The sequence below is a fragment of the Calliphora vicina genome, chromosome 3 (genome assembly GCF_958450345.1).
Source record: "Calliphora vicina chromosome 3, idCalVici1.1, whole genome shotgun sequence".
Taxonomy (NCBI): domain Eukaryota; kingdom Metazoa; phylum Arthropoda; class Insecta; order Diptera; family Calliphoridae; genus Calliphora; species Calliphora vicina.
In genome coordinates, this window is record NC_088782.1 from 80477692 (window position 1) to 80504304 (window position 26613).

Sequence of the window (26613 nt, forward strand, 5' to 3'; positions counted from 1 at the left end):
TGCTAAAAACAGCTGATTCGGGTCTATGTTAGTCTATGAAACTAACCAAATAAACAAAACAAGACTTGCTCAATTGTATGTTGAAAAAAAATAACAACAACAAAAATAAAAAGAATAAACCAAACGCACTCAAATGCATACAAATTATGCACGCATGTGTTTGATTTGTAATTCTCATTTCATTCCACATTGTAGAATGTTGTTGTTGGGTGTTTGTGCTGTTTACGTATGATAAAGCTGCTCATATGAGAACTCATAAACAACTCTCTCTATTTTGTTAGAGAATAAGACAAGGCGAATTTATATACCAGGTGGTGTCGATTCTACAACAAGTACAATATTTATAAAAACCACTTGTAATTTGTTTTTGTTTATGTGGTTTAAGCTGTCAACGTTTCCATATTGTTTTTGTTATTTTTACGTTTGTTGTAGAATTCGCCACAACAAATACAAGACAATTTGACAGCTCAAACATCTAAACAAGTAAAGTAAACAATAATCAGCTGTGCGATCGACACCACCTGGTATATAAATTCGCCTTGGAATAAGATTTAGAAAGAAACAAAATAGAATTGGTGAATATACTCAATTTGTATTACACATCTACATCCGACATGCGCAGCCCAAGGTATATTAATTATATAATTAATATACCTTGGCGCAGCCCATACCACAATTGTGGAAAATCAAATCACACGTATTCAAGGCGAATTCATATAAGGTGTACTCATCCCTACAACAAATACAACAATACAAAAACAACATACATTTTGTTTTTGCTTTGTACCCAATCTGTCAAAAACACAAGTAAGGCGAATTCAATATTAAAGTGGAATTTAACAAAAAACTGGTGTAATATATATTTTTATTGCTTCATTTCATGCACTTCATTCAAACGCGTGGAGAAACAGAAGAAATTGAATATAAAACAACAAAAAAAAGTGGACGCATTAAAAACACACAAAAACAAACACACACATATATATGGCGCGCACCAACACAAACATAAATTTTGACAGTTTGGATAAAACAGCTGATCAAGGCGAATTTATATACAAGGTGGTGTCGGTGGCGAATTCAGGCAAATACGAGCGAATTCATGCATTTTTTATATATGGAGTTTGACATTCGAAACAATGAGAGAGTGGTTTTGAATGTCAAACTCCATATATAAAAAATTAATGAATTCGCTCGTATTTTCCTGAATTCGCCACCGACACCACCAAGGCGTATTTAACAAGGTGACAGCAGAGGCGATTTGAAATAAATACAGGCGAATTCATTTATTTTTTATATATAGAGTTTGACATACGGGCGTACGGGCGAATATTTTTTATATATGTAGTTTGACATTTGTGCGTACTATTTCTATAATCAGCTGTGCTGCCGATGGCACCTTATTAAATGCACCTTGGACACCACCTTGTATATAAATTCGCCTTGCAGCTGATGATCAGCTGGGCTAATGAGAACACCTTATATGAATTCGCCTTGCACGTATTCTTAAGGCCTAATTAGTTTGTACGTTCCGTTCCGAATCAGCTGTTTTGTTTTTAGCATAGGGAAATTTGTGTATGTCGTTAGTTTTTCTGTAACGTTGCCGTTCTGTTGCGGATGAATCTATTGAAAACTGAATTTTGTCCGCAACGTTAAGTGATAGCTAAAACAGCTGATATCATATACACACAAAAATGCTAACAATATGAAAGCAATGGTGCCAACATTTTTGAAAGGAAAATATTTATTATTAACAAAAGAATAAAAAATATAATATTTTCAAAAAACCAGCTGAAGCTGTTTTTAACTCATTTAACAACAGCATCAGCTGTTCTTCACCAAGTAAAAATGTTCGACAAAATGTGAAAAATGTTTAAGTTACAAGATATTGGTAGAGATTTTGCAATTATTGAACATTTATTAATTAAATTAGTACCAAAATATCCTAAACATGATATTAATCTTATCTTTTCCATTTTTCCACCACCAACAACTTTTTTCTTTAGTTGCCCCGGTTAATTTTATTGTTTACCTTTTTGTTTTTTTTTATTTTTCTATATCAGCTGTTCAGCGGTGCCACTTGTCTATATTATGTTGCATATTGTATGAAAACATTTTCTACATTTGAGGTGGCACCCAGTTAAAGTCGGTTCAATTAAAAACACACTTTAATTTTGACTATAGTTGCAAAATAATTAAAAGCAGGTTTTTATTTTAAAGTTGTTTCTAAAAAGAACCGACTTTATTGTTTGACTATGATTATGGGCCATTATAACTATTACTATTCGATAGATATATTATTAATTATTTTTAATAGTTATGAATAAGAAATGACATAACTGTTATAACTCATTTTATATAATAAAGTTTAGTCACACAGTTTTTTTAATAAATGATGTTTTATTGCAGTTAAGTGGTTTAAATTGAAACAAAACATAGAAACATTGCTCTATTTAAAAAGAAATAACACTTGTTTACTTGAAAATTATTGTTAAAATCTATAATAAAAAGGGAACACCAAAATTACAACTGCTATCGCAACGAAATATGATATCAATGTTTTATGCACTTGAAAATTTCTTATACATAAATATTAAAAAACTTTATATTGTCCCGTTACTTTAGTTTTATTGCAAATGCAAAGCCTATTATATGATCAATGAATACAAATCAGGTTATTCACCTAATGTATCCATCCACATACATAATCTGCAAAAATAAAACAATTAATATCAAGAAAATATTCAAAATAATTATTATCGTAAATAAAAATAATAAAAATCTTTACTAATAGTTATCTGTAAGAGAAATAAATATTTATTGATCATAATAGTTATGAGCCAATGTAAAAAGATATTAATTGGATATAATAATTATGTTTAATAAATATTTATTTTCATTACACATAATAATTAAAACCAATTTTTATAAAATATTTCTTAAAATGGTAAATTTGTTGGTACCTGAAAAATGAACATAATTATTATTTAGGGTCCTTGAAATAAATATAAACTTCTTCTAATGTATGTAAAAAAATTAGGTTAAATTAAATCATTAACAAAAAATATATTGTTACGAAATTGTACTTGAATTCAAATATAACGATTTTAACGGCTGATTTAAAAGTAGCATAATGCTTTCAAGTAACAGTGCTGTAAAACTGTAACATATCTGTGGGTATTGTTAAATAAAAGCTTTCAGTTGATTTGATTGTAAGTTGGCAACGCTGTATTCGAGTTCGAATAATCAGTTAAAGATCATTGTAGAAAGTACACCACAGATGGCGTATGATCTAGAATATTCGAACTTTGACAGTTAAAGAGCTTTCTAGATGGTAATGCAGTGTTATAAATAGTGGCAGAGGTTGCAGTCGTGAGTGAGTTGATCAGAGACGCTTTTCGAAGAAACATCATCTAAGTGCCTTAAAGTGTGTTGTGTGTTTTTCAAGTAAATTCGTGTACATTATAAATTGTGTCTGTAATTCTGAGAATTTATAAACGTGTATAAAAAAACATTGAGTGGCTATTTAATTCTGTGATTGTTGTACATTTTTAATAAATAAAAAGTTGTTACAATTTTTAAACTAAAAAGTATCCGGTTTATTTAAAGGAAATAAACCAGCGTTTTGAAAAGGTTAAAACGTAACATATATATTTATATTATATATTATATATATTATTTATATTATATATTATATATATTATTTATATTATATATTATATATATATTTATATTATTTTAAAAACAGCTGATACGATCTTACGGAAAAACTAACTACAATATAACAGCATTCAGAACGGCACAGAACGCAAAGACTAATGAAGCCTTTATGCTCTTACATTTTAGTAGTCGTTGTGCACTCAACGAGACAACTAGGAATACGCATGAGCACTGCTGTATGACTTTTTCTTTATTTTTTCAGTTTTTGTGTTTGTAGGTGCACTGAATAAAAGAATGAATTGAATGTCTTGGTGAGAGAATTTATTTTTGCGCATCTCCCCTGCCAGCAATTGGAAGTTATATTTTCGATATGTATACTAAAATATGTCTCTTTTGTGTCGCAAAAATGTTACTCAGCATATAAAAAACATTTTACAAAAACAAATTACATTACTATCGAATTATGCTCATCTTAAAGCAGGGAAAGGCAACCTATACTATTGCATTTTACGATTGTATTAGTTATACACTTTCTTCGCTCTCACCACGAAACAGTGTTGCCAGTAAACTTTCGTCGCTTTTCCCCAATTAAAAATGTAAAATCTCATATTGTTCATCATACATCTTTAAATGTTGGGACATATTTTTTTTCACTGGCAACGCTGATTCTTAAATTGTGCGATAAAAAACGATACACAACCTGCTTGTTTGAGTTCTCAAGCTAGACCAGCGAAATGCAAACTCACACCACTACAGTTTTTAGATCAGTGATGTTCAAAAATAAAAATTAATATGTATTGGTGAGAGAGCTACCCAGCAAACATAATGTCAAACACTTAAAATAAGAACAAAATAAAGAATGTTTATTGTTAGAATTTTTGCCAGATATAACCAATTTATTAAATTAATGTAATTTAAATTTTAAGGAAATAAAAGAATATACATTATACGGCCGAAATTCTCTCAAATTTTTTATTTATTTCTGACTTTGTTGTTTTGTGTTCAATTGTAATTGAAACGCGTGTGTTTGCTATGCTTCGTCCAAAAACCAACCAACAACAATGCTTAATGAATTTCTGAAAAAAATGAGACATTTTTTATGCTCTTTTAAAGAGAATAAGAATATGTGTGTTGTTACTCAGCGCGAAAGCACAATGAAATGAACATCATTGTTTTAGATCAGTGATGTTCAAAAATAAAAATTAAGATGTATTGGTGAGAGAGCTACCCAGCAAACATAATGTCAAACACTTAAAATAATAACAAAATGAAGAAAGTTTAGATTTAGAATTTTTGTCAAATAAAACCAATTTATTAAATGAATGTAATTTAAATTTTAAGGAAATGAAAAAATATACATTGTAAGTCCGAAATTCTCTTAAATTTTGTATTTATTTTTGACTTTATTTTATTGTGTTCAATTGTAATTGAAACGCGTGTGTTTGCTATGCTTCGTCCAAAAACCAACCAACAACAATGCTTAATGAATTTCTTAAAAAAATTAGACATTTGTTATGCTCTTTTAAAGAGAATAAGAATATGTGTGTTGTTACTCAGCGCGAAAGCACAATGAAATGAACATCATTGTTTTAGATATTGTAGTTGTATGAGCTGAGAATTATTCTCTGGCAAACACAAAAACAAATAGCTGAAATAATGAAATAAACAAACACAAAAGCGTAACACAACCTGCTTCTATCAATGCTCATGCGAGACCACAAAGTATACAGAGGCGTCACGAGACAGAAAATAATATAGTTCTATATTTGTTTCATTTTTAGTAACTGCCCTCAATAATTCAATTTTTTTCCGATTTAGTTTGATGCAATCATATATTTATGTAATATTTCACTTTTAATTGCCATTGTACATGTGGAGTTTTATTTTGCAAATGTAAAAAACAACCAAGAATTTTGTTTCATTTAAATTTACACGTAAACAATACACACATTTTTATAATTTTCCATTTTAAAAAATTTTGTGCCACAGACTACGAAAAAATTGTCTTACAAATTTATTTGTTTATTTTGTTCACATTTCTTTGTCTACCAAATTCGTGTTGTATATAGCGTTTTGCTTTAACACATCACTGATATTGTAGTACAAAATATATTGCTATCTCTTTTTATGAGAACTGCCCTAACATCTGATTTGGCGTTTTTTAAACGTCAAATTTGACACTTCTGTATATTCTGTGTGCGAGACTTACTGTTTTTATACAATGTGTGTGCTTGCGTACATGTGAAAATAAAAACAAGAGAGCTAATTTGAGAGCTCACTGCAGCTCGCTGAGCTAGACCAAGGCGAATTTATACAAGGTGGAGTCAGTCAATCAGCTGATTACTCTTTTTTCGCTTGTTTGGTTCTAACATCGGTCAAAGCTTGTTTTTATACTTCAATGTCTACATATTCTAAGCTAATTAACAAAATATTTATATTTTGCATAAATAAGTAAAGCCCTCACTATTCAATTATCTACACTATATTTAGTTTTAATACATATTTGTTTAATTTTTGTTTTTTGACATTTGTTAAGACCATTTGTTGTTTTTGTAGAACTACCACCACCTTGTATGAATTCGCCTTGAGCTAGACTGATTAAAAGTTGTTTATTTCTCTACAATGCGTGTGCACACGTACGTAAGAGAACAGTAAATGAAAAACGCGGCGCCCAAGTTTTGCCTTTCCCTGTCTTAAAGTACATTTTAGTTACAAAGATCCCTAAAAATTAACTAATAGATAATATTAAAAAGAACATTATGATAAAAAAACGATCCATTTTAGTATACAAAAGAATATTATTTTTGGTTAGTGACAAATTTTACAATAACAAATTACATTAATACCGACTTTTTACTGTTTACATTTTAAAAGAAAGAAGAAGAACATGACAATACTCAGTATATTTATGAATTTTAAAATCATCGGTTGTGTTAAATAAAAAGTGTGTGTTTTAACTTAAGTTCAAATTAAATAGTGATAAATAAAGTTTTATTAAATAATTAGTGATTAATTTGAATTATAATTGTAATTTAAGTGTTTGTTAAAAGTGTATCAATAAATAAAGTTTTTTTTAAAGGTATAGAGTAAGTGCAATAACTAGTGAATTTTTTTTTAAATGTAAATACGTATTCCAATTAATTAGTGAAACATATTTTATATAATTTTTTATACTCTAATTTTTAATTAAAGTCATATTAAGTTAAATTATATCATTATTTTATCTATTTTTAATGTAAATAAGTATATGCATAGTGTTTTCATAACTGGAATGCAATAAAATATTTCCATTTTAATGCAAGAAGCAGAATTAGAAACATTATCTTATCTCTGGACACTTTTTAGACATAAATTTAGATATAATAATAATAATACACTAAATGGTTAGAATTGGTAGGTATCATATGCGTGGCACGTTTTCTCCCGCACTGTGACACTATTACGATAAGAAAGCGATATCATATTCGATGAGTTTCAACTTCAAGATGATACGTTTGGGACACTTTTTGTATAGTAATTGTTGGCAGGGTCTGATCTACATACATATATACACACAACTAAACTTTTGTTTTCTTTTTATTATGCTATTATCGGCCATTTTCACAATGTACGATTAAAAGTTAACGTGAACTTTAACCGCAAGTTAGGCTAATTTGAATTTCATAATGTACGATTAATTCTTAATTGACACTATTTAACAACAAAGTTGCTGTTAAATATAACCGAACAAATTTCGCCGGTTAGCATCTTAATTGTAAGAAATATAATAAAAGAACATGGAAAAACATTTATATTTTGTAATATTTATGATTTTTAAAAGTGTAAAGCGAAGATAAGGAAATTTTACTCGGGGTGATCTAGATACCACCGGATATTTCACTTACAAACCAAACAACAAATGTGCACTTTTCCTTATTGGTTTTCAGTAATTATTGTTCAGTTTGTTTCTTCCTAAAAATGCGCAATACCTATTGTATTGTAAATTTTACAGTTAGGTACCTTAATAGTTTTGAGTTTTATACGTTTTTTTTATTATACAACTAATAAAACACAAATTATTATTTATTATGCCGTCTTTTTAGACAATTTTTTATATTTCAATCTTTCATTACACTATTTTTCGTAAACAAATGTATGCATTATTGCCATACTTTCTACTGAATGCTTTGGTTAAGTAATCAAATGATGGTGAAACGTAAATCGGTAACCGTTGGTTAAATGGTCCCCGTTAAACAAACCGACAGTTAGTTAATTTCCCGGTTAAAATTAAATAATCGTACATTGTGAAAATGGCCGTATATATGTACATGATTTCATGAAACACTAACAAAATACATGGGTTTTTTGCTTATATCTCGGCCATTTGTGGACCAATTTTCTCGATTTTAAATAGCAACCGAGCCGGAGATTTTGATGTATCAATCATGTTTGTAAGTTATTTAGGGGATTTGGAAAGTTGATTTCAACATACAGACGGACAGACGGACATGGCTATATCGACTCCGCTATCTGTAACGATCCAGAATATACATATATACTTATGGGGTCGCAAATGAAAAATGTAGAAATTACAAACGGAATGACAAACTTATATATACCCTTGCCACTCATGGCGAAGGGTATAATAATATTGAATTTCTTTCCAAAACAAAATGTCATGAAATATCAGATTCAAAATAACCTCAATTTTACTTCGTCTCTGAACGAATACATGCATTTCTTTGGCGAATTCATTGGTAGGTTCATCCTCATAATTTTTCTCTACCTCTGCTGAAGCATATTCACCCAACTTGGAACCAGCTGATGACCTTTTCACTGCAAGATAGACCAAGCACTCCATCATTGCATGGCCACTTTTCACACCAGCTGGTTCTAACACCCATAAACCATTGTCTATACAATACTCCTCCTCCTCACGGGCCTATACCAAATGCTCTGACTGCGGTGGCAATTTTTGGTTCTCAACAAACACTAGCTTTCTTAATTGAGACTGGCTCTGATAGCCGACGCCAAGGGGTATTTCAACATTTCGCCAATTCATGACTTTTTGTACTATATCCAAAGTAATGCCGTGACTAATCATGAAGTCTGCACCAATGATTACTTCGTCCACAATATGGGCAACAACAAAGACATTACGCTAATGCCACCAATAGCGAAAAAATGGCGAAAAAACTTTTTTTTAATTTGAATGTACATAACTTTTGATTCAGTAGGGATTTAAGAGAATTAAAGAGTTCTTACGATTATTAATAAATTTGTTGCTATTTAAAAAAAAATATATTTCAAGAAAATAGGGAAAGATTTGGATCCGTTATTAGAAAAAAAGCGGACCAAGGTAGGTAATAAAAACTAAAATTTTAATTTTCAAATGCGAATAACTCTAAACTATAAGAGATAATATATAGCTATAGGAATGTTTTATGTAGATCTAGGCCCGTTTTCTCAATGTATCGACAAACTGCCCGTTACTAAATGTCGACATAAATTTATTATGCCGATATACAATCCGTTAACAATTTTGGTTTTCTCAATATACCGACAAAAAACATTATTTTCAGATGGTAATACCTCTGAAAATAGAGGGAAGCCTGCCTTCAAGTGACAACATGTTTACATAAATCAATGTTGGGAAAAAATATAATCACCTAATAAGAAAACGGTCTAGTATATTCCATATATTTGGCATAATTTTTAATTTTTGATATACCCTTGTTGTTTTAAGCCGAAATTCGAAACATAAACTTATAAACACCTCCTCTATATCCATTGGATTTATTATTAAAATCGGGTTATTCGTTTATAAGTTACATATTTATTACCACTTTTCTCAGTGTGCAGCACTGCTTTCAGTAATTGGTTTTCGCGACTACACAACTTTAAAGTATAGCGGAGTTCAGTATTAAGTGCGAATGGTATTGCATCATTGCAAATGCAAAATTGTAAATGTTTTTGTGTGTATTTTGTTATTGGATTACGGTAAAATTTTGCATTTGCAATGATGCTAGACCATTCGCACTTAACAGTGAATACCGCTTATGTATTTAAAAATTCTAGATGGTCTGCATTGTGCGTTCAAATGCATTTGTGCAGGCGTCTTGTATGTATGTCGTAACAGTAAAACATTATTACAAATATCATTGTAACGATTTTAATTATAGATGATGCTCTGGTGTATCGGCGACTTCATGTATTTGCTCAAGATCATTCTTCATCTTTGGAAGCAGTGAGAGAATTTTTATATAAACACACTTTTGTTAAAAAATTTGCTTTATTTCAATGTACGTCCGTATTTTTGAAGGAGAAATACATTGTGGAAGCGTTTAATAAATTCAAATCGTGTCCCTGTGTCTTCGCTGCTAAAAGGTAAGTTTCGATTTTAGAATAGCGTGTTCCAAACGGAACTAAAGTAATATAGGACAAATGTAATAAGATCTGCAAGAACAAAATGAGGAGCAGCAGAACTAAAGGTACTTTTTTGAAAATTTAAAAATATGGAGATATTAATTTTTTTCTAGAAGATTTCAACACATTAGAAAAAGTATCTTTTGTTCTGCGGCTCCTCAAATGTGTTTTATTATTATTTATTTATTAATAGATGGCTATAACTAGGGGGTGGATTTCCATGCATTTATTATCAAAAAAATCAAAATATGACCTAAAAATTTAAAAAATAGGCACTTATATTTTTTGTGCCAATTCAAATGGTTTTTATGGTATGTACTTGTAATAATTGCCAATGCAAATTTGATGGAAAGCGTTTTTCAATTTATATGTACATACATAATTTATGATATTTTATGATACTGACAGTTTTAAAAAGAATTTTGAGCTGTAATCATCGTCAAAAACAAAAATTCCAATGAAATAACATATCAGAGAAATTTATATATAGAGGAAACTCTACTGTCAAATAGAGGAGTGCTATGTGATAACAAAAACAACACTCGTATTTCCCATATTTTATTAAATTCCTATTCAAAAGTAAAGAATTTATTTTTTATTTCATTCGAAATAAATGATTTACAAACAGATTTATAAATACATATATATCATTCGAGTTTCTTACTTCTCCGTCATTATTTTTGTATTAAATATATCAATGTTCACCAAAATCTACGCTAAATGTTCGCTAAAAATACTTTAAACGTAGTGAATGTTCCGTACCTTATTACTAGTGAACGGAACATCATCTCACAATCATAGTGTACGGTATATTGAATATGTACAAATTCACAATCATTAAAATGTTATACTATGTTCACATTTGCAGAGTTAATCATCTCAAACGTGATTAAGCTCTAATCACTTCAAAATCGTGATGATTATCCATACATTTAAATGATTTGTTAATCACTTCAAATTGAAATGATTAAATCTTAATCACTACATTAATCATGTAGGATCAACTGAACATACCTCAAACTGATGATGGTGTAGCATCGGCCACCTTTTAGTGTAGTACCGATAAATAAATATTGACAGACGTTTTTTTTTCCTTAAAAAACCTTAAATAATTCATCAATGTTCACAATTTCATAATTAAAAAGTTTAAAATAATCTGCTGGTATCTTTAATAAAGTATTTATTTCCATATTTAATGCCTTAAAGAAATATAAATTTGTTTGTTGTTTTTTATTTGTCAACTTAATCATTTTAGTGTCAACTTAATCATCTCAAATGTAATGTGAACGGCTTTGATTAACTTAATCAAAATTTTGCTTAAACGCGTTTAAAAGCCCAAGTGTGAATATAGCATTAGTGTTTTTTTAACACTGCTTGGCTGACTTCCAAAATGTTAGTTGCTTTGTATTTGAACAAAGTATACTGTTTCATAATGCCGGCATACAAAATGCTTACTGTGTATTAAAGACCTACATAAGCTGCATTGTTTAACATGAAGACAATTGCCACATGATGCTTTTGTCATGTTATGTTCTTTTACCTACTTAACAGCAACACGCAAAGGCAATGTATGTACATTAGAGTGCTCCAAGATTGTATGGACGAAAAAAACTTTCTAGGTACAGGCCGTCCCCCCTCTAGAATTGTTCTATGTATTGTAGAAACACGTTGTGTAAAATATTAGGATTATAGGATAACGTTAACTGGTGGCGCAACGACGCTGAAGTTTTGAGGTGCATTTACAAGGGGAAAATATGCAGTTTTTTCAGTTTTTGTAAAAATTTTGCCATTAAATAATGACTTTTACAATTTAATTTAAAAGAATCGAAATGTGTACGTAATTGTCGTTATAATAAGATATAAAAGACAAAAATTGGTGAAAAAATGTTAAAGTTATTAAAAAATCGCCAGGCCATTAACGTGACTCAGGCCACTAGAACAAGAAATTTATGAACAAAATTAACATATTTTGAGAAATAATAAAATAAAAGCTTATTTTTACTTAAAATATATCCATATTTACTTGTATATGAGTTTTTGTACTCGTAGGATACTGTTAACCTATTCGCAGGTATGACCAAAAAAATTAAATTTTTTTAACGGCAGTTTCAAAACTCCAATTTCAAATTTTTAAAAATTTTGTTAAACAAATTTCAGAATTTTTTGATCATCACATGGGGATTTATTGACAACGTAATTGGGAATATAAATGTGAAAAAAGTATGTCAATACCTCCTATAGTTTTTCCGTACCTGCGATATAAATTTTGCGATTTTCGAGAAAAACTAATTTTTTGGCCATATTTTGGGGAATGACCAGAATTTCATTACTGTAATGATTTTTAAGTAAAAGCTATTCAGAATAATATAGTCCAGGTAATTTTAAATATAGTCTGAAAGTTTTACTAAAATCGGAAAACTTTAACCCTTAAATCGTGAAGGTCAAAGGTCAATTTTTTCAATATTTGGAATTTCTCATGGAAAGATAGCGAAATATTATATATTTTTGGACCGATTTTGATGAAACTTAAGAAAAATATAAAATGAAGTCTAGTATTCATAATAACAGTACAAAAATGGAAATTAACCCTTAATAGCACTTGGGGTCCAAATGACCCTCAACTTTTAAAATCACGAAAAACACATTAATTTTGCCCCAAGTACTCTTAAGGGTTAATTTCCATTTTTGTACTGTTATTGTGAATACTAGACTTCATTTTATATTTTTCTTAAGTTTCATCAAAATCGGCCCAAAAATATATAATATTTCGCTATCTTTCCATGAGAAATTCCAAATATTGAAAAAATTGACCTTTGACCTTCACGATTTAAGGGTTAAAGTTTTCCGATTTTAGTAAAACTTTCAGACTATATTTAAAATTACCTGGACTATATTATTCTGAATAGCTTTTACTTAAAAATCATTATAGTAATGAAATTCTGGTCATTCCCCAAAATATGGCCAAAAAATTAGTTTTTCTCGAAAATCGCAAAATTTATATCGCAGGTACGGAAAAACTATAGGAGGTATTGACATACTTTTTTCACATTTTTATTCCCTATTATGTTGTCAATAAATCCCCATGTGATGATCAAAAAATTCTGAAATTTGTTTAACAAAATTTTTAAAAATTTGAAATTGGAGTTTTGAAACTGCCGTTAAAAAAATTTAATTTTTTTGGTCATACCTGCGAATAGGTTAACGGTATCCTACGAGGACAAAAACTCATATACAAGTAAATATGGATATATTTTAAGTAAAAATAAGCTTTTATTTTATTATTTTTCAAAATATGTTAATTTTGTTCATAAATTTCTTGTTCTAGTGGCCAGAGACACGTTAATGGCCTGGCGATTTTTTAATAACTTTAAAATTTTTTCACCAATTTTTGTCTTTTATATCTTATTATAACGACAATTACGTACACATTTCGATTCTTTTAAATTAAATTGTAAAAGTCATTATTTAATGGCAAAATTTTTACAAAAACTGAAAAATTGCATATTTTCCCCTTGTAAATGCACCTCAAAACTTCAGCGTCGTTGCGCCACCAGTTAACGTTATCCTATCATGTTAATATTTTACACAATGTGTTTCTACAATACATAGAACAATTCTAGAGGGGGGACGGTCAAAATTCGCAATTTTATTTTTTTGGAGCACTCTAATGTACATATATCAAAACCAAAATCAAATGCAGCATAATTTTAGCAACATCATAACACACACAACACTAAAAAATTAACAGATGACATGAATGACATGGAAAATAATTTCAAGTCATTTAAATCTTGTATGAGGCATTTGTTTTATGAGATGATTTCAATTCATTTGTAGTATTTATTGTGTGCAATAAGAAAAAATAGACTATAAAAATACAACTAAAATTTATATTTATATTATATAGTAGGTCAAAATAAAAATACGAAAGTACATCAATGGGTTTTTAAATGTTGTTTTGGAAAATTTTACAATATTTAGTAATATTACCTGTTATATTATTACTTAAAAAGGAATATGTGGAATATATGCCATAAAATGCCAATAATTTTTATGGAATTAAAAATGTAATGTTTTTCATATATCATAATATTAATAGGTAAGTCGATTTCTTTCAATTTGGACAAGAAATATACCATTTTAAAGGGATTTATTAACAGAAGTGCAGAATATATATTTTACTGAAATCAGTTTTTTAGGGGTTATAAGCGTTTAAAGATGTTACTAAAGGTACGGTCACATATGGCAAATATTTACTCAAAAAAGCGTAACCACTTTTTATAGCATAAATTTGTTTGGCGTGTTTACTCTTACGAGTGTTTTGTAAGATCAAACAGCATCAATTAAAATAAAACTAAATATTTGATTTGAATTGTCTTAAGTAAAAGCAGTTTTTGAAAATAAATAAAAGAATTCAAATATATTTTATTTAGTGGTCAAATATTTGCCATGTGTGACCCTACCTTAACACATATGCAAAAACGTGTACATGTGAACCTTAAGCTAAAAAGTAAACAAAGCAATGCGTGTTTTTCCAATTTGTTGTTGTTAAAAAAAGAGAAACAATTAAGCAGTATTGATTTCGCTCTGTTTTAAGTGTTATAGAGTTGCTAAAGAAAACAATGAAGAAGAAGATTTTAATAATTTTTTTTTATTTTCTCAATATGTAAGTAAATAGTTATTTTATAATATCTGCAGAACTATAATTGTGACGGTCTTTAAACTTTATACGAATCAATTTCTTATCACTGCATGAAGTTTAAGCAAAAATGGGACGGATCGGAACAGGTGGAGAGTCACCTCCCATACAAAGTAACTAGTTATTTTTAAATATTGTGTGAACTATAATTCCAAGATATCAATATCAAGAAATTTTGTTTTTGAGCAAATGAATACTTGATTTAATTATGACATAATTTAAACCAGTTCAATATGTGACAAATATTTGAATTGAAACGGTTTAAGAAATAGTTTTTTCTGTGTAACTTCACAGAAAAATAGTTTTAACTAAAATAAAATGAATTGATTTCATTGATTTTGTTCTCAAATAAAATCTAGGCGGCTTGAAAAAAATTATTTAAATTTTCATCTACATACATATATTTTTATGTTATTCAAAAATGTTTAAAATTTTTATTAGAAAATATTTATGTACATATGTATGTATGTATGTACATATGTAATTTTTTATGATTTTCAGCTAGACATTGAGAAAATATGGGCGAAATTTACTGCATTTTTTGAAGAAGATAAAATGCTCTAATGTTATTGGATTAATTGTATTCTTTACGTTTCAGACTTTCCGATACATTTAGAAATATTGGCCAATATTGGGATATTATACAAAAATATTTGAACTACATAAATCATTGGGTAATGCAATTTATTATTAAATAGCAACAAATTTGTGTAAAAATTTCCTTCAATGAAAAAGTTAGGAAAAAATTCAAGTTCGATTAATAATATTTACTAAAAAATTCATTCCAATTATGAATTTCTTCTCGCTGTGTTACACTTTATTATTTATATTTTTTAAAAATCCTTATATTATTATTTCTTAATATTTAAAAAAAATATAATGCTAAATAATAATATTTCTCAGATTTTCACTGCTCAGCAGTTGTGTCACAAAGTATACAGAGGCGACACGGCAAAAAAAATATATTTGTCTCTTTCGCTCGAAACAATTTCAACTGGTTTGGTTTTGTGCTTATTTATATAGTTGTTTGTTTTAACGCACTATCTGTATCAAACCGCAAATTTGTTTTCTCTTTCTATCGAAACAATTTCAAAAAAAGCTGATTTTAGTGTTTTTGAACTGTCAAATTTGACGCCTCTGTATACTTTGTGGTTGTGTACAATTTCATTTCAACTCAAGTTACCACACATAATAACATCAATAGTTATAGGCATGACATGGTACAACACGGTTTTCGTGGCGCGATGACATGGTATAACATGGTTTTAGCGGCGCGATGACATTGAACAACATGATGTAATTTTTCAATAGGATGGTGACCCAATGCACACGTCAAAAATCGTAAAGAATGGTGTTCGTAGAAAAATTTCTTATTAATGCAGTTATTAGCTCAATGTCTTGAGTTCAATCCTATTGAGAATTTTTAGTGAATCGTGAATTGGCGGTTGAAACAAACCGATTAACTCCTACCAATTCGTACGAGCTTTAACAGCGGATTGAGCACGAGAGAGAGAGTATTCCAAAAAAAGTTAATGATAAATTTATAGAAAATGTGCCAATGCGTGTAAAATTTTATTTACGTAATTTTTGGAAAATTTTTTTAAAAAATGCAATTCTTCCCTTAAGTTGTTGTGGGGTGCAAAATTGAGTACATGCGAGTTATTTTAGTTTTGTCTGTTTTTTTTATTTAGAACTGGATGTTTTTTTGTTTTGATTTGTAATTCATTTTGTTACATATTAGACATAAAATAAATGACAGGAAAAATTTTTGGATTTGCTTTATTAGTTTTATTTTTATTCCATAAGAAGTGCACAAAATAGAAACATGTACTCATTTGAGCTCCCCACTGTATATGTATTACACTGTGAGACAGTGGAAACAACATGGAAAATTACATAGCGTGGGTATAGGCCTTGTTGAGAATGTCGTGTGCACCCTGTAGATGTTGGAGAAGAGGTTGGCAACGCGGAAAAGGATGACAGATGTCAAAGAGGTTTTGACAGCGACAAAAAGGAAACAGACTAGAAAGGAGTGAAATAAAAAAACAAACAAAATACAGGTGCCAGGCAAAAGAGATTGCTGACAAGCTATTTTGCCTGGAACAAATATAAGAACACCGAGGTGATGAGCGGAGGTTTGACCGGTGGATCGATCTCTTTTGCTGTGAATTGGATTGGGAAGTGGGTAAGTGGCGCACCGTGAAATCAAAACAAATTGTGAATAAAAGTTTTTGTGAAAAATTTTATTTATAAAAAAAGAAAAAAGGTAAGTGATTGGGGTAATATAATCTAGTGGTGTGTGTGTAGGGTTAGTTAGGGGCAACTACTGAACCCATTAAGTTGCCATGGAAAGGACAGTAGGGTCCTGTGGGTGGGAACAATATGTCGGCAGTCCATCAGCCGACATGAGGATTAGTTTTGACAGAAAATTTGTTTATTTGAGTTTGTGTTTCTATGTTTTGCGTTCATCACTCCCTTCGGGTTCCTAAATTTTCGTTTTTATCAACTCCCCTCAAGCTGGTATATATTTTTTTTTGTACGCCAGAACAATGTTACCGGTGTTGGCAAGAACCACCCCATCCGGCGAGCCACAGCCCGGCATACGCGATTATACCAGCGCCGCCAACATCTGGTAACCCCCAACATCACAACAGATGTTTCTGTTTGTTAATTTTCATTCCTTATTCCTGGCCAGTACAAGAAACACCCTCTAATTCAGAAGTTAATCGAAAAAACCGTTTTCAGTGATGTTCGTCAATAACGAACAGTAACTCAATCAGTTTTTGTCCGATTTTAATTTTTTAATGGGTTTAGAAAAAACTTATTACGCTTTAAAATTAATTTTATGCATACATTTTATGGAAGCTTAATTCTTTTCCTTTCCGTAACTGTTTAAAATTTGTTTCAAAATAACTCAAAATTTTGAGAGCGTTTATAAATCTTTGAAAAAGGTATTTGTATGTCCTCGCTTGTTCTCTTTTCAAGTTTAAGGTTTACTTGATAATAATAAAAAAAGCTTTCAAAAATAAAAGTTGAGAAAAGGTAAATTTTTTACTTTTTCTTAAATCCCAATTATGAATAAAAATTCTCCGGGAGTTTTTCCCTTTTCTAATTTTACCTATTCAAATTCAATGGGAAAAAACTCCAGCGGAATTTTTTATTCATAATTGGACTGAATATCGATTACAAAATCGAAAGAATTAAAAGTAATTAATTAAATACTAAAAACACTTGAGCTTACGGATTTGGCCAATTCCAAACCTTTAGAGATTTGTAAACAATTTTGAAAATCTGCACAAGATTCCTCTAAATTTGTTCGTATTAATATTTCAGCTCAAACCAGGTTCAATGACATTCGGTTTCTTTCTATAGTATAGAAATTGTTTAAAATATGAAAAACTCTTTCACAAATAGCGTTGCTTACTGGTATTGAAAATACGAAACATACAACTTTTCTAAAATTCTTGAATTCATTATTTTCACCTTTGATAAACAAAATAGAACCAAATCTCTTGGTATTTGTTTATAAGCTTCTCGAAGAAGCAGTAATTGATACATATTTTATCGCTATCTAGTTCTTCAGATATTTCAAGTTTTTTTTTAAATCTTCCCAAGAAAAAAGGACATTTTATAAATTTAAAAATTGTACTTTTTAAAAAAGAGGAGCCATCATCAAAGTCGTAACGATTTTCTAAATAGCTAACTGCTGTTTTTAAAAAGTCTTCTAATTCCGTCTTAAAAGTTTTATATTCATTAAGCGAACTTTTTTTTTCAAAATGCTGTTAACTTTGGTGCCAAAAAATGTGTATGTATTCTACATTTGTGGCTATTCATAAGTACGGTCATTAAATCGTGCAAATCTAAACCTGTACAAGAGTCATTCTCAAGAGTTGTAAATTCCTGCATTGTAAATTCCATATAAAAATGCTTCAGATAATCCTTTACATTCATCATCGGCATCATTATCAGAAATTCCATATGACACGTATTCCCATAAAACTTTTTGACATTTGTTTTGTTCCTTTCTTCAAAAAATACATACATACATACACGTTTTTGCATATGTTATTACTGAGTACAAATTAGTAAGTAAATTTTCATTTATGGATACAATTGTGCAAAATTTCTATTTAGCTGGACAAATTCAATTTTAGCTTGAAACTGGACAGGCATCAAAAACGCTGGACAATCCAGCCAAGTCCAGCCCGGCTGGCAACCCTAGTTAGTACTCTGTTCAAAATTTCGTGCGAAATGCTGTCAAACTACATATGTATAAAATATTTGGAATGAAATATGTGCGAAATAATTTCGCAAAAGCAGTACTCTGTTCTTATTGTAGAAAACATCTGGCAACCTAATTTTTCCACACGAAATAACATAAGCAACACTTCTTTCGCACGAAATTAAAACCAACAGCTGATCATTTCTTGGATATAAAATTTTTCGCATATAAAACCATAATTTTTCGCAAATATGAACAGTAGCCCGTTTATGTATTTCTCGAATCGAAAAATTTTCCGCATGAAACGATTGAATTGCAACAAAAAAAGTGTAAAATGAAACAAAATATTGTTACGAAATTGTACTTGAATTCAAATATAACGATTTTAACGGCTGCTTTAAAGTTGCATAATGCTATTTGAAAGCAGTGCCTCTCAAACTGTAACATATCTGTGGGCATTATTAACATTAAATAAAAGCTTTGAGTTGATCATTGATCGTAAGTATGGCAACGCTGAATGTTTGCTAGCTTTTACAGTTAAAGAACATTGTAGAAAAATCACCAGAGCACAATGGTTTAAAAAAAAAAAGAGAGAAATAAACGCTTAATCCGATTTGAATGAAATTTCACATGCGCAAAGAGTAAGTGTTGTCGAGTTTAAGTTTTGAATTTGGACCTCATGGGCCCACCAGGAGCGGGGCCAGGGGTCCTCAAATAGGACACCTCGGGTATGTTCAATTTTAAAAATGATTCTATTTCTTCGTTTGTGTTCCGATTTCATTACGTATATGGAATCTCCTCGCCGAGCTCTACATAAAACCTCGTCGTAGATATCAATTATATTAGATATTCGCATTTGAAAATTAAATTTTCAACATTTTTACCCACCCTACTCCAGTTTTTTGATGACCGCGGTTCCAAATATCAAATAAAGAATTGTTTAAAAATCATGACTGGGTCCAAAGTTACATGCATTTGAATTTAAATAATTTAAAAAAAGGCGATTTTTTGCTATGCGATTCTCAAATCGCATAGTCGATATCAAAATATAGAAACCTATTTTAGATGGCCCAATATGTTCTTAATTATTTTGTTAAGGGTTCCGATAACCCCGCCCCTGGTATGGATATTATAGACAAAAAAACGAAAAAATTCCATTTTTGGGATTTTTCAATACTTTTTTGGGATTGCCGGATTCCTGATTATAAATTTCAAAATTTGTTTTTATTATTCCATTTTCAATAAAAAAATCTATATAAAGGTAAAATTTCATTAAAAAAATATTTCAAATTGAAATAAAAATTTTATTTCAATTTGAAATATTTGTATCGTCGCAAAAATTAAATTAAAAAAATGTTTGTCATATTTTTCAAAAAAGTTGTTTACGCCAAAAACAACACTTAGCGATTTTCCTCAGTTCCCTGCAATTCCTATTTTTCCTTAATATATATAAATGCAGAATGCTATGTGTTGCAGTACACTTCCAATTGTCATAAGTTCTAAATTAAACGTCAATAGTCATAAATACTTCTTTTTGAGAGAGATACAAATCTGACTCTAACCTGTAACCTGCTGTATTACTCCTACTTCTTCTACTTGGTAAGAATCCATCCTTCAAGCAATTGAATAAATAATTCGAAAATATCCTTATTATTTTGTCTTATTTCTTTCTATTTTCCATATTCATTTGTCCAATTGTTCTGAGTAACAAAATCTAAACAATTTTGTTTCGGCTCAGAGAGTTTGAACATCTCTTCCAATTATCCAGCCTTTTCCCCCTTCACCCAGCTTTTCAGCTCAACATTTGGTCCAGCACGAACCGGATTAACATTGGAAGATTCATCTTATTCTCTGAGATTTCACTCAGTTGTTGTGGATTTCCTACCAACAAATAGTTTTTCATCAGTTCTCTTCGACAATAAATACACAGGTTAGTTTGTTTTCCTTACATTTTGCATTGTTTATATTTATTCCAAAGTGCATAAATAAGAGTGTTTGTGAAGTGAAAAATATTTATCCAAATTTAAATAAATCAAAAAGCCGACGGCAATTGAATTTCATCCACAAGGAATAAAATTTACATGTGAACATCGACATTGTTTCACACTACATAAATACTCTGTAAGAGTTTAACGAGAGTTTTTACTTCATTTGTAGTACGGAACAAATATACCGACAATTGTTCCTTTTCTAGTGACCCTTCGTAGGGTATTTCTTTCGTTTTTGTCGTGTATATTTGCTCCATTTCATTTCTTTTGGCTCCAATATATTTATTTGATAAATATTCCATTTCAACTCCGAGTAATCTCTTACAGCTAATTCTCTTTTAAATTGTTCGTGGTTCAATTGAATTTCAATTCCTGTATGCTTGTATGCTTTTTGGTTAATTTATTTCTTCCCATCGAAAAATATTCCACACACTTCAGTTTTTCCTTAATAATTTCTCTTAACAATTTGTTTTGTTTCTTTCCAAACAATATTAATTCTCCTTATTAATATTGTATAGTTATTAATCCTATAATTTACATACGTTTGTCCGTTTGTATATCACACTAACAAGCATTGCACTTGTTTATGCGTGGTTACAAACATTCCCATAAGTACACTTGTTTGTGCGTATGTACATCAACAGAACTCAGTTTCTTTCTATTTTCCTTTTCTCTTTATTCTTACAATACGCAACTGATCTTCATTAACCCTTGTATGACCGGTGGGTGCATACAATTTTTTAAATTATTTTCAAAATTTTTTAATGATTTTATTTATGTTTGAAATTAATTATTTAAATTAATTGATATAATTCATGAAAATATTTACGGTTGTTGTTCAATAAATTTAATAAATTTGTATAAATAATATTTAATTCCGTAAATAATTTATTCCACAAATTTCTGTATACAGCAAATAATTCTTAAAATTTATTTGTCGTTCCTTTTCCTATAAAGAAGCAATATTCTTGCATATAATTTATATCAATTTAAATTTATTTAATTATTTTCCTATACTCCAAAGGGTTAATCGACTTACAATTATAAACAAATTCTAGTTGCGTTGTTGTTGTTTTGCAAAAAAAGTTGTGATCAGTTGATTTTAACAATCCAGTTCTGTAAAACAATTAATTCTTCAAATAAAATATTTTCCTAAAATATTTATTTTTCAATTTTGCATTAAACAAATAATTGATTTCATTAGATTTTTTAGAATAATTCTGAATATTAAATCCTATTTTGTCCTAATTCCAAACTTGAATTTGTTTTCTGCTGGTTGTATTTTTGCGAACTTTTATTCCGATTTTCACATTGATTGCCAATATGTCTCTCAATCTTTTATCCGAATTGTCTGATACCTTTCGTGTCCAGTCTCCAGTCGAATGTGATACAATTTCTACAGCTTTTCCACCAGCTTCCATCAGACAGACCTCCGTTTCCGAAATTCGTGCAACTGCTTTCCAACCTTCAGAATCAAATTCTAAAAAGTTAAATAATTTGTCCAAATGTCAATGGTGTCCGAACGACAATCATCCAATACGCAAATGTCCAATGTTTTTGCAAATGACTAATTCTGAGCGCATCAATGAGATAAAACGTCAAAGTTTGTGCCTCAATTGTTTCTCAAAAACGCATTCAGTCCGAAACTGTTACAGCCAAAATAGTTGCATCCATTGTAACAAAAGGCATAACACCTTACTCCATGAATATTGCGACACATCCATACAAAAATCTTCCCCAAGTTCTATTCCAAATTCAAATCTTAATATTGATTCAGCTCCCTTTCAACTTAATTCCAATTCTCTAAAGTCCACTAGTAGTCCAGGAGCTGAGATGGTTCAATCTTTTTTTTTTCGTAAATTCTAAAGAGGTTTTACTGGGGACAGCAAGAGAAGAAATAGAATCCCATTCCATTAAGGACGTGTATTTCGAGAAAATGAATACAAAACCATCTCCAAGTAGTGTATTGTCAAAATTTGTAGAAAATAAAAGTTTTCTATTACTTATTACTGAATTAAAATCGATTTACAAAAGCCTAAATGAGGAATATATTGATTTTATCCATATATTCAAAATGTTTCCGCAGTACATTTTAGATATATATTCCCAACTACGCGCTACTAGTACTGAGTCATTTCTTTCTCCTAATGATTTAAGTGCTCATGATATCCTTCATGCTATTCCGATTCTACAAAATGGCTTGAATCTATTAATTCCAAATGACCGTTTCTCCAAGTATGCAGCTGTCCAAAAATTGGATCGACAAATCCTAGTCGATCCGAAGCATACTTTTATCCATAATAATCCAAACGTAATTGTCCAAAATTACGAACCAACAGTGACTCTCGGCGTTAATTCCTCGCCTTACCTAGCTATTCAGACATTACTCCAAAGGGCTACTTATCCAAAAGTTAGTCATATTCTCCATAAATGTATGTATATATGCCGATGCTGTCTCTATCCAAGAAGAAAAAAGGTTCATTCCTGATGGATTTTCTATTAGAAATTGGATGGAAAACGATAAACAACCTCATCCAAAAATTCATCCTGAAGTTTATTGGAAAAAATCTTCATCAACAAATCAACCAAAAATCATGCTGCAGACGATCTCTCCGAAAAACTACATTCCTATTGAGATTCGAATTCCAATCCTGAAAATATTATTATTCCGAATGCTAAAATCCGAATCCATGGGTTTTGTCATGCGTTACATATACGAATAGCCAATGGTATTAAGAGATCCAGTCACTTAATAGCATCCAATACTCCATTAAAATATTTTACTATTCCTTATGTAAAAATCCATTTTGCATATTTTCCAAAATTTAATATTTCCGAATTAAATTTTAATTTTCTCCTTAAAATTCGTACAATATCCTATGTTTTCCGATTCCTTTCTCCTATCCATTTAATATTGCGTTTTCATTTTCTATTTAACGAAACTCATAATATTTACCGAAAATCACGACACAAGGCACTCTGATTTAGTTTTTCCATTCCAACGCACTTTAAAATAACAATAAGCAAAATGAAAACAAACTAACTTGAATTTATCCTTGATTTTATATTTAATTTAGAATACTGAATTCTATAATATTGTACTATTTCTTTGATCATTTGAAATGTAATCCTAATTTCCAAATTTCTTGAATTACTAATATTAGTTTTTAAGTTTATACACATTTCCTTTTCTGCTAGCAAAAACAAGTATTTACGACTGTTCTATTTTCTTCCTACATGTATACTGCAAGGCGGGCGGAATGTTTACGCCAAAAACAACACTTAGCGATTTTCCTCAGTTCCCTGCAATTCCTATTTTTCCTTAATATATATAAATGCAGAATGATATGTGTTGCAGTACACTTCCAATTGTCATAAGTTCTAAATTAAACGTCAATAGTCATAAATACTTCTTTTTGAGAGAGATACAAATCTGACTCTAACCTGTAGCCTGCTGTATTACTCCTACTTCTTCTACTTGGTAAGAATCCATCCTTCAAGCAATTGAATAAATAATTCGAAAATATCCTAATTATTTTGTCTTATTTCTTTCAATTTTCCATATTCATTTGTCCAATTGTTCTGAGTAACAAAATCTAAACAATTTTGTTTCGGCTCAGAGAGTTTGAACATCTCTTCCAATTATCCAGCCTTTTCCCCCTTCACCCAGCTTTTCAGCTCAACAAAAGTATTCCATGATTTTTTTTAATTGACAAAAGTTATATATATTATTGAAAAATAGACAAAATTCCCTAACCATTGATATATAACATGTAGACCTTATGTTTTTACGTGGCAAATTAATTAGGGAAAACATAACACCTCGCAGAGAATTTACCTAACACTGTTATTTTCAGTCATAAAAGGGTTGTTAGGTAGGCACAAACATACTTTTTTATGAATTTCTACAGCCACTTTTTTTACGATAAATCCTTAAATTTTATACCTATATGAATATAAAAAAGTAATTATTTTATATAAAAATATTCTTTATTTAAAACATGTATAATAAATTAATATAATTTTGTAAAATAATCAGACTCACAGTAGTCCATATCTAAAATATAAAGTAAGTCTATTAATTCATGAATATTTTCAAATGCTAATGTTCTGTAACAAATCCAACGTTTCCTTATTGTAGACAATACAGGATCAGAAGATAGAATTAAATTATTAAAAATATCTTCATTTTGAGACATTCTAGAACACTTCCTTGAGCTAAACTGATGAATATGCTTAAAGTCTATATTCCTCGATTCTTGGGGTTCTTTTGTAAGCTCTCCTAAAGGCAAAATATTATGTTGAATGAACTATAGGTGTCATTTCTTTCCAGGGATATAATTTCAAAAGAAATTTAGAAATTTCTATAGAATACTCTCCAAATTTTGATGCGTTCACTTTATGCTTACTATTTATAGCCATTAGAATAATATTGACTTTTTAGTAATTCCATAATAATTCCGGTTATTTCTGAGGTAGTTTCAAATGTTTGAAAAATCGCCTAGCGGTATTTCCATCGTTAGTGCTTCCATATCCTGCGAGTGGCTTGTCAATATTTAATCCCATCCGCTTTTTGAATTCTTATTTTCTCACTGGCTCTCATTTGCACTAGCTCTTTATAGTTATTTGCTGTTTTGTTTGCGTTTTCCGGTATGCTTCTGTACTTTAAATCATATGCTATATGTAGAAAATGTTCCAGAAATCGTATGCGGGCATGTAAGGGTGATATTCCGAATTTTAGCGTTTCCTCATTAATTGTCCTCTCCTTTGAAATATTCGAAAATTCGGATTTGTTGTCACCACATATGTAGCAGTACCAAGTAGGTGATGTTCCTGTAATAGCATTGCCAACTTTCCCATCAATCATCGTTAGTTTTAAATCAAAGGAAATGTTAAATGAATAATTTTCAGTTTCGATTGTTATCGGTTCCAAGTTTTTAATTTCCGCTTCAATAAATTTAAAGACTTACTTTATATTTTAGATATGGACTACTGTGAGTCCGATTATTTTACAAAATTATATTAATTTATTATACATTTTTTAAATAAAGAATATTTTTATATAAAATAATTACTTTTTTTTATTTATATAGGTATAAAATTTAAGGATTGATCGTAAAAAAGTGGCTGTAGAAATTCATAAAAAAGTATGTTTGCGTCTACCTACCAACTAGGGTATTCAATTAATCGGGTTTCTGGTTTAATCGGTTAATGGAACAACTAATTAATCGGGGTTTAGATTTATTCGGTTAATTTAAAATTATTCGATTTACCGAATAATTTATATTTTAATTTTAAATTGAAAATACAACAACGAATTTTGTGTACAAAACATAAAAAACAGCAAATAAGGCATTTGAGATCATTTTTGTAAACATATCACCTATGAACTGAGTAATACAAAATATAATCTTTCACATATTTTTATCAGATTTCAAAAAAGTCAATTGTTTTTTGTGTTAGAGTGTTTTTTAGTTGTAAACATCAAAATTAAAATTCATGTTTTCTCGTATAATTGATAAGTAAAAATTTGGGTTAAATACAGATTAGAAAGATATTAACATCTACTATTTATATTTCTGAAATCGCATGATTTGTTGAGAATTTATTTAAGAAATAAAATATCATAAAACATTCAAAGA

At 29.6% G+C, this 26613-nt stretch overlaps 1 protein-coding gene across 1 annotated transcript in view; it reads left to right on the plus strand.

The window, feature by feature from the left end:
• Positions 1 to 26613, plus strand: part of Csas (CMP-sialic acid synthase) — a 121509-nt gene that overhangs the window by 57816 nt on the left and 37080 nt on the right. Inside the window, exon 3 of the mRNA XM_065505917.1 lies at positions 9819 to 10023. Coding sequence (XP_065361989.1) covers positions 9819 to 10023 — 205 coding nt within the window. The remainder of the gene's footprint in view (positions 1 to 9818; positions 10024 to 26613) is intronic.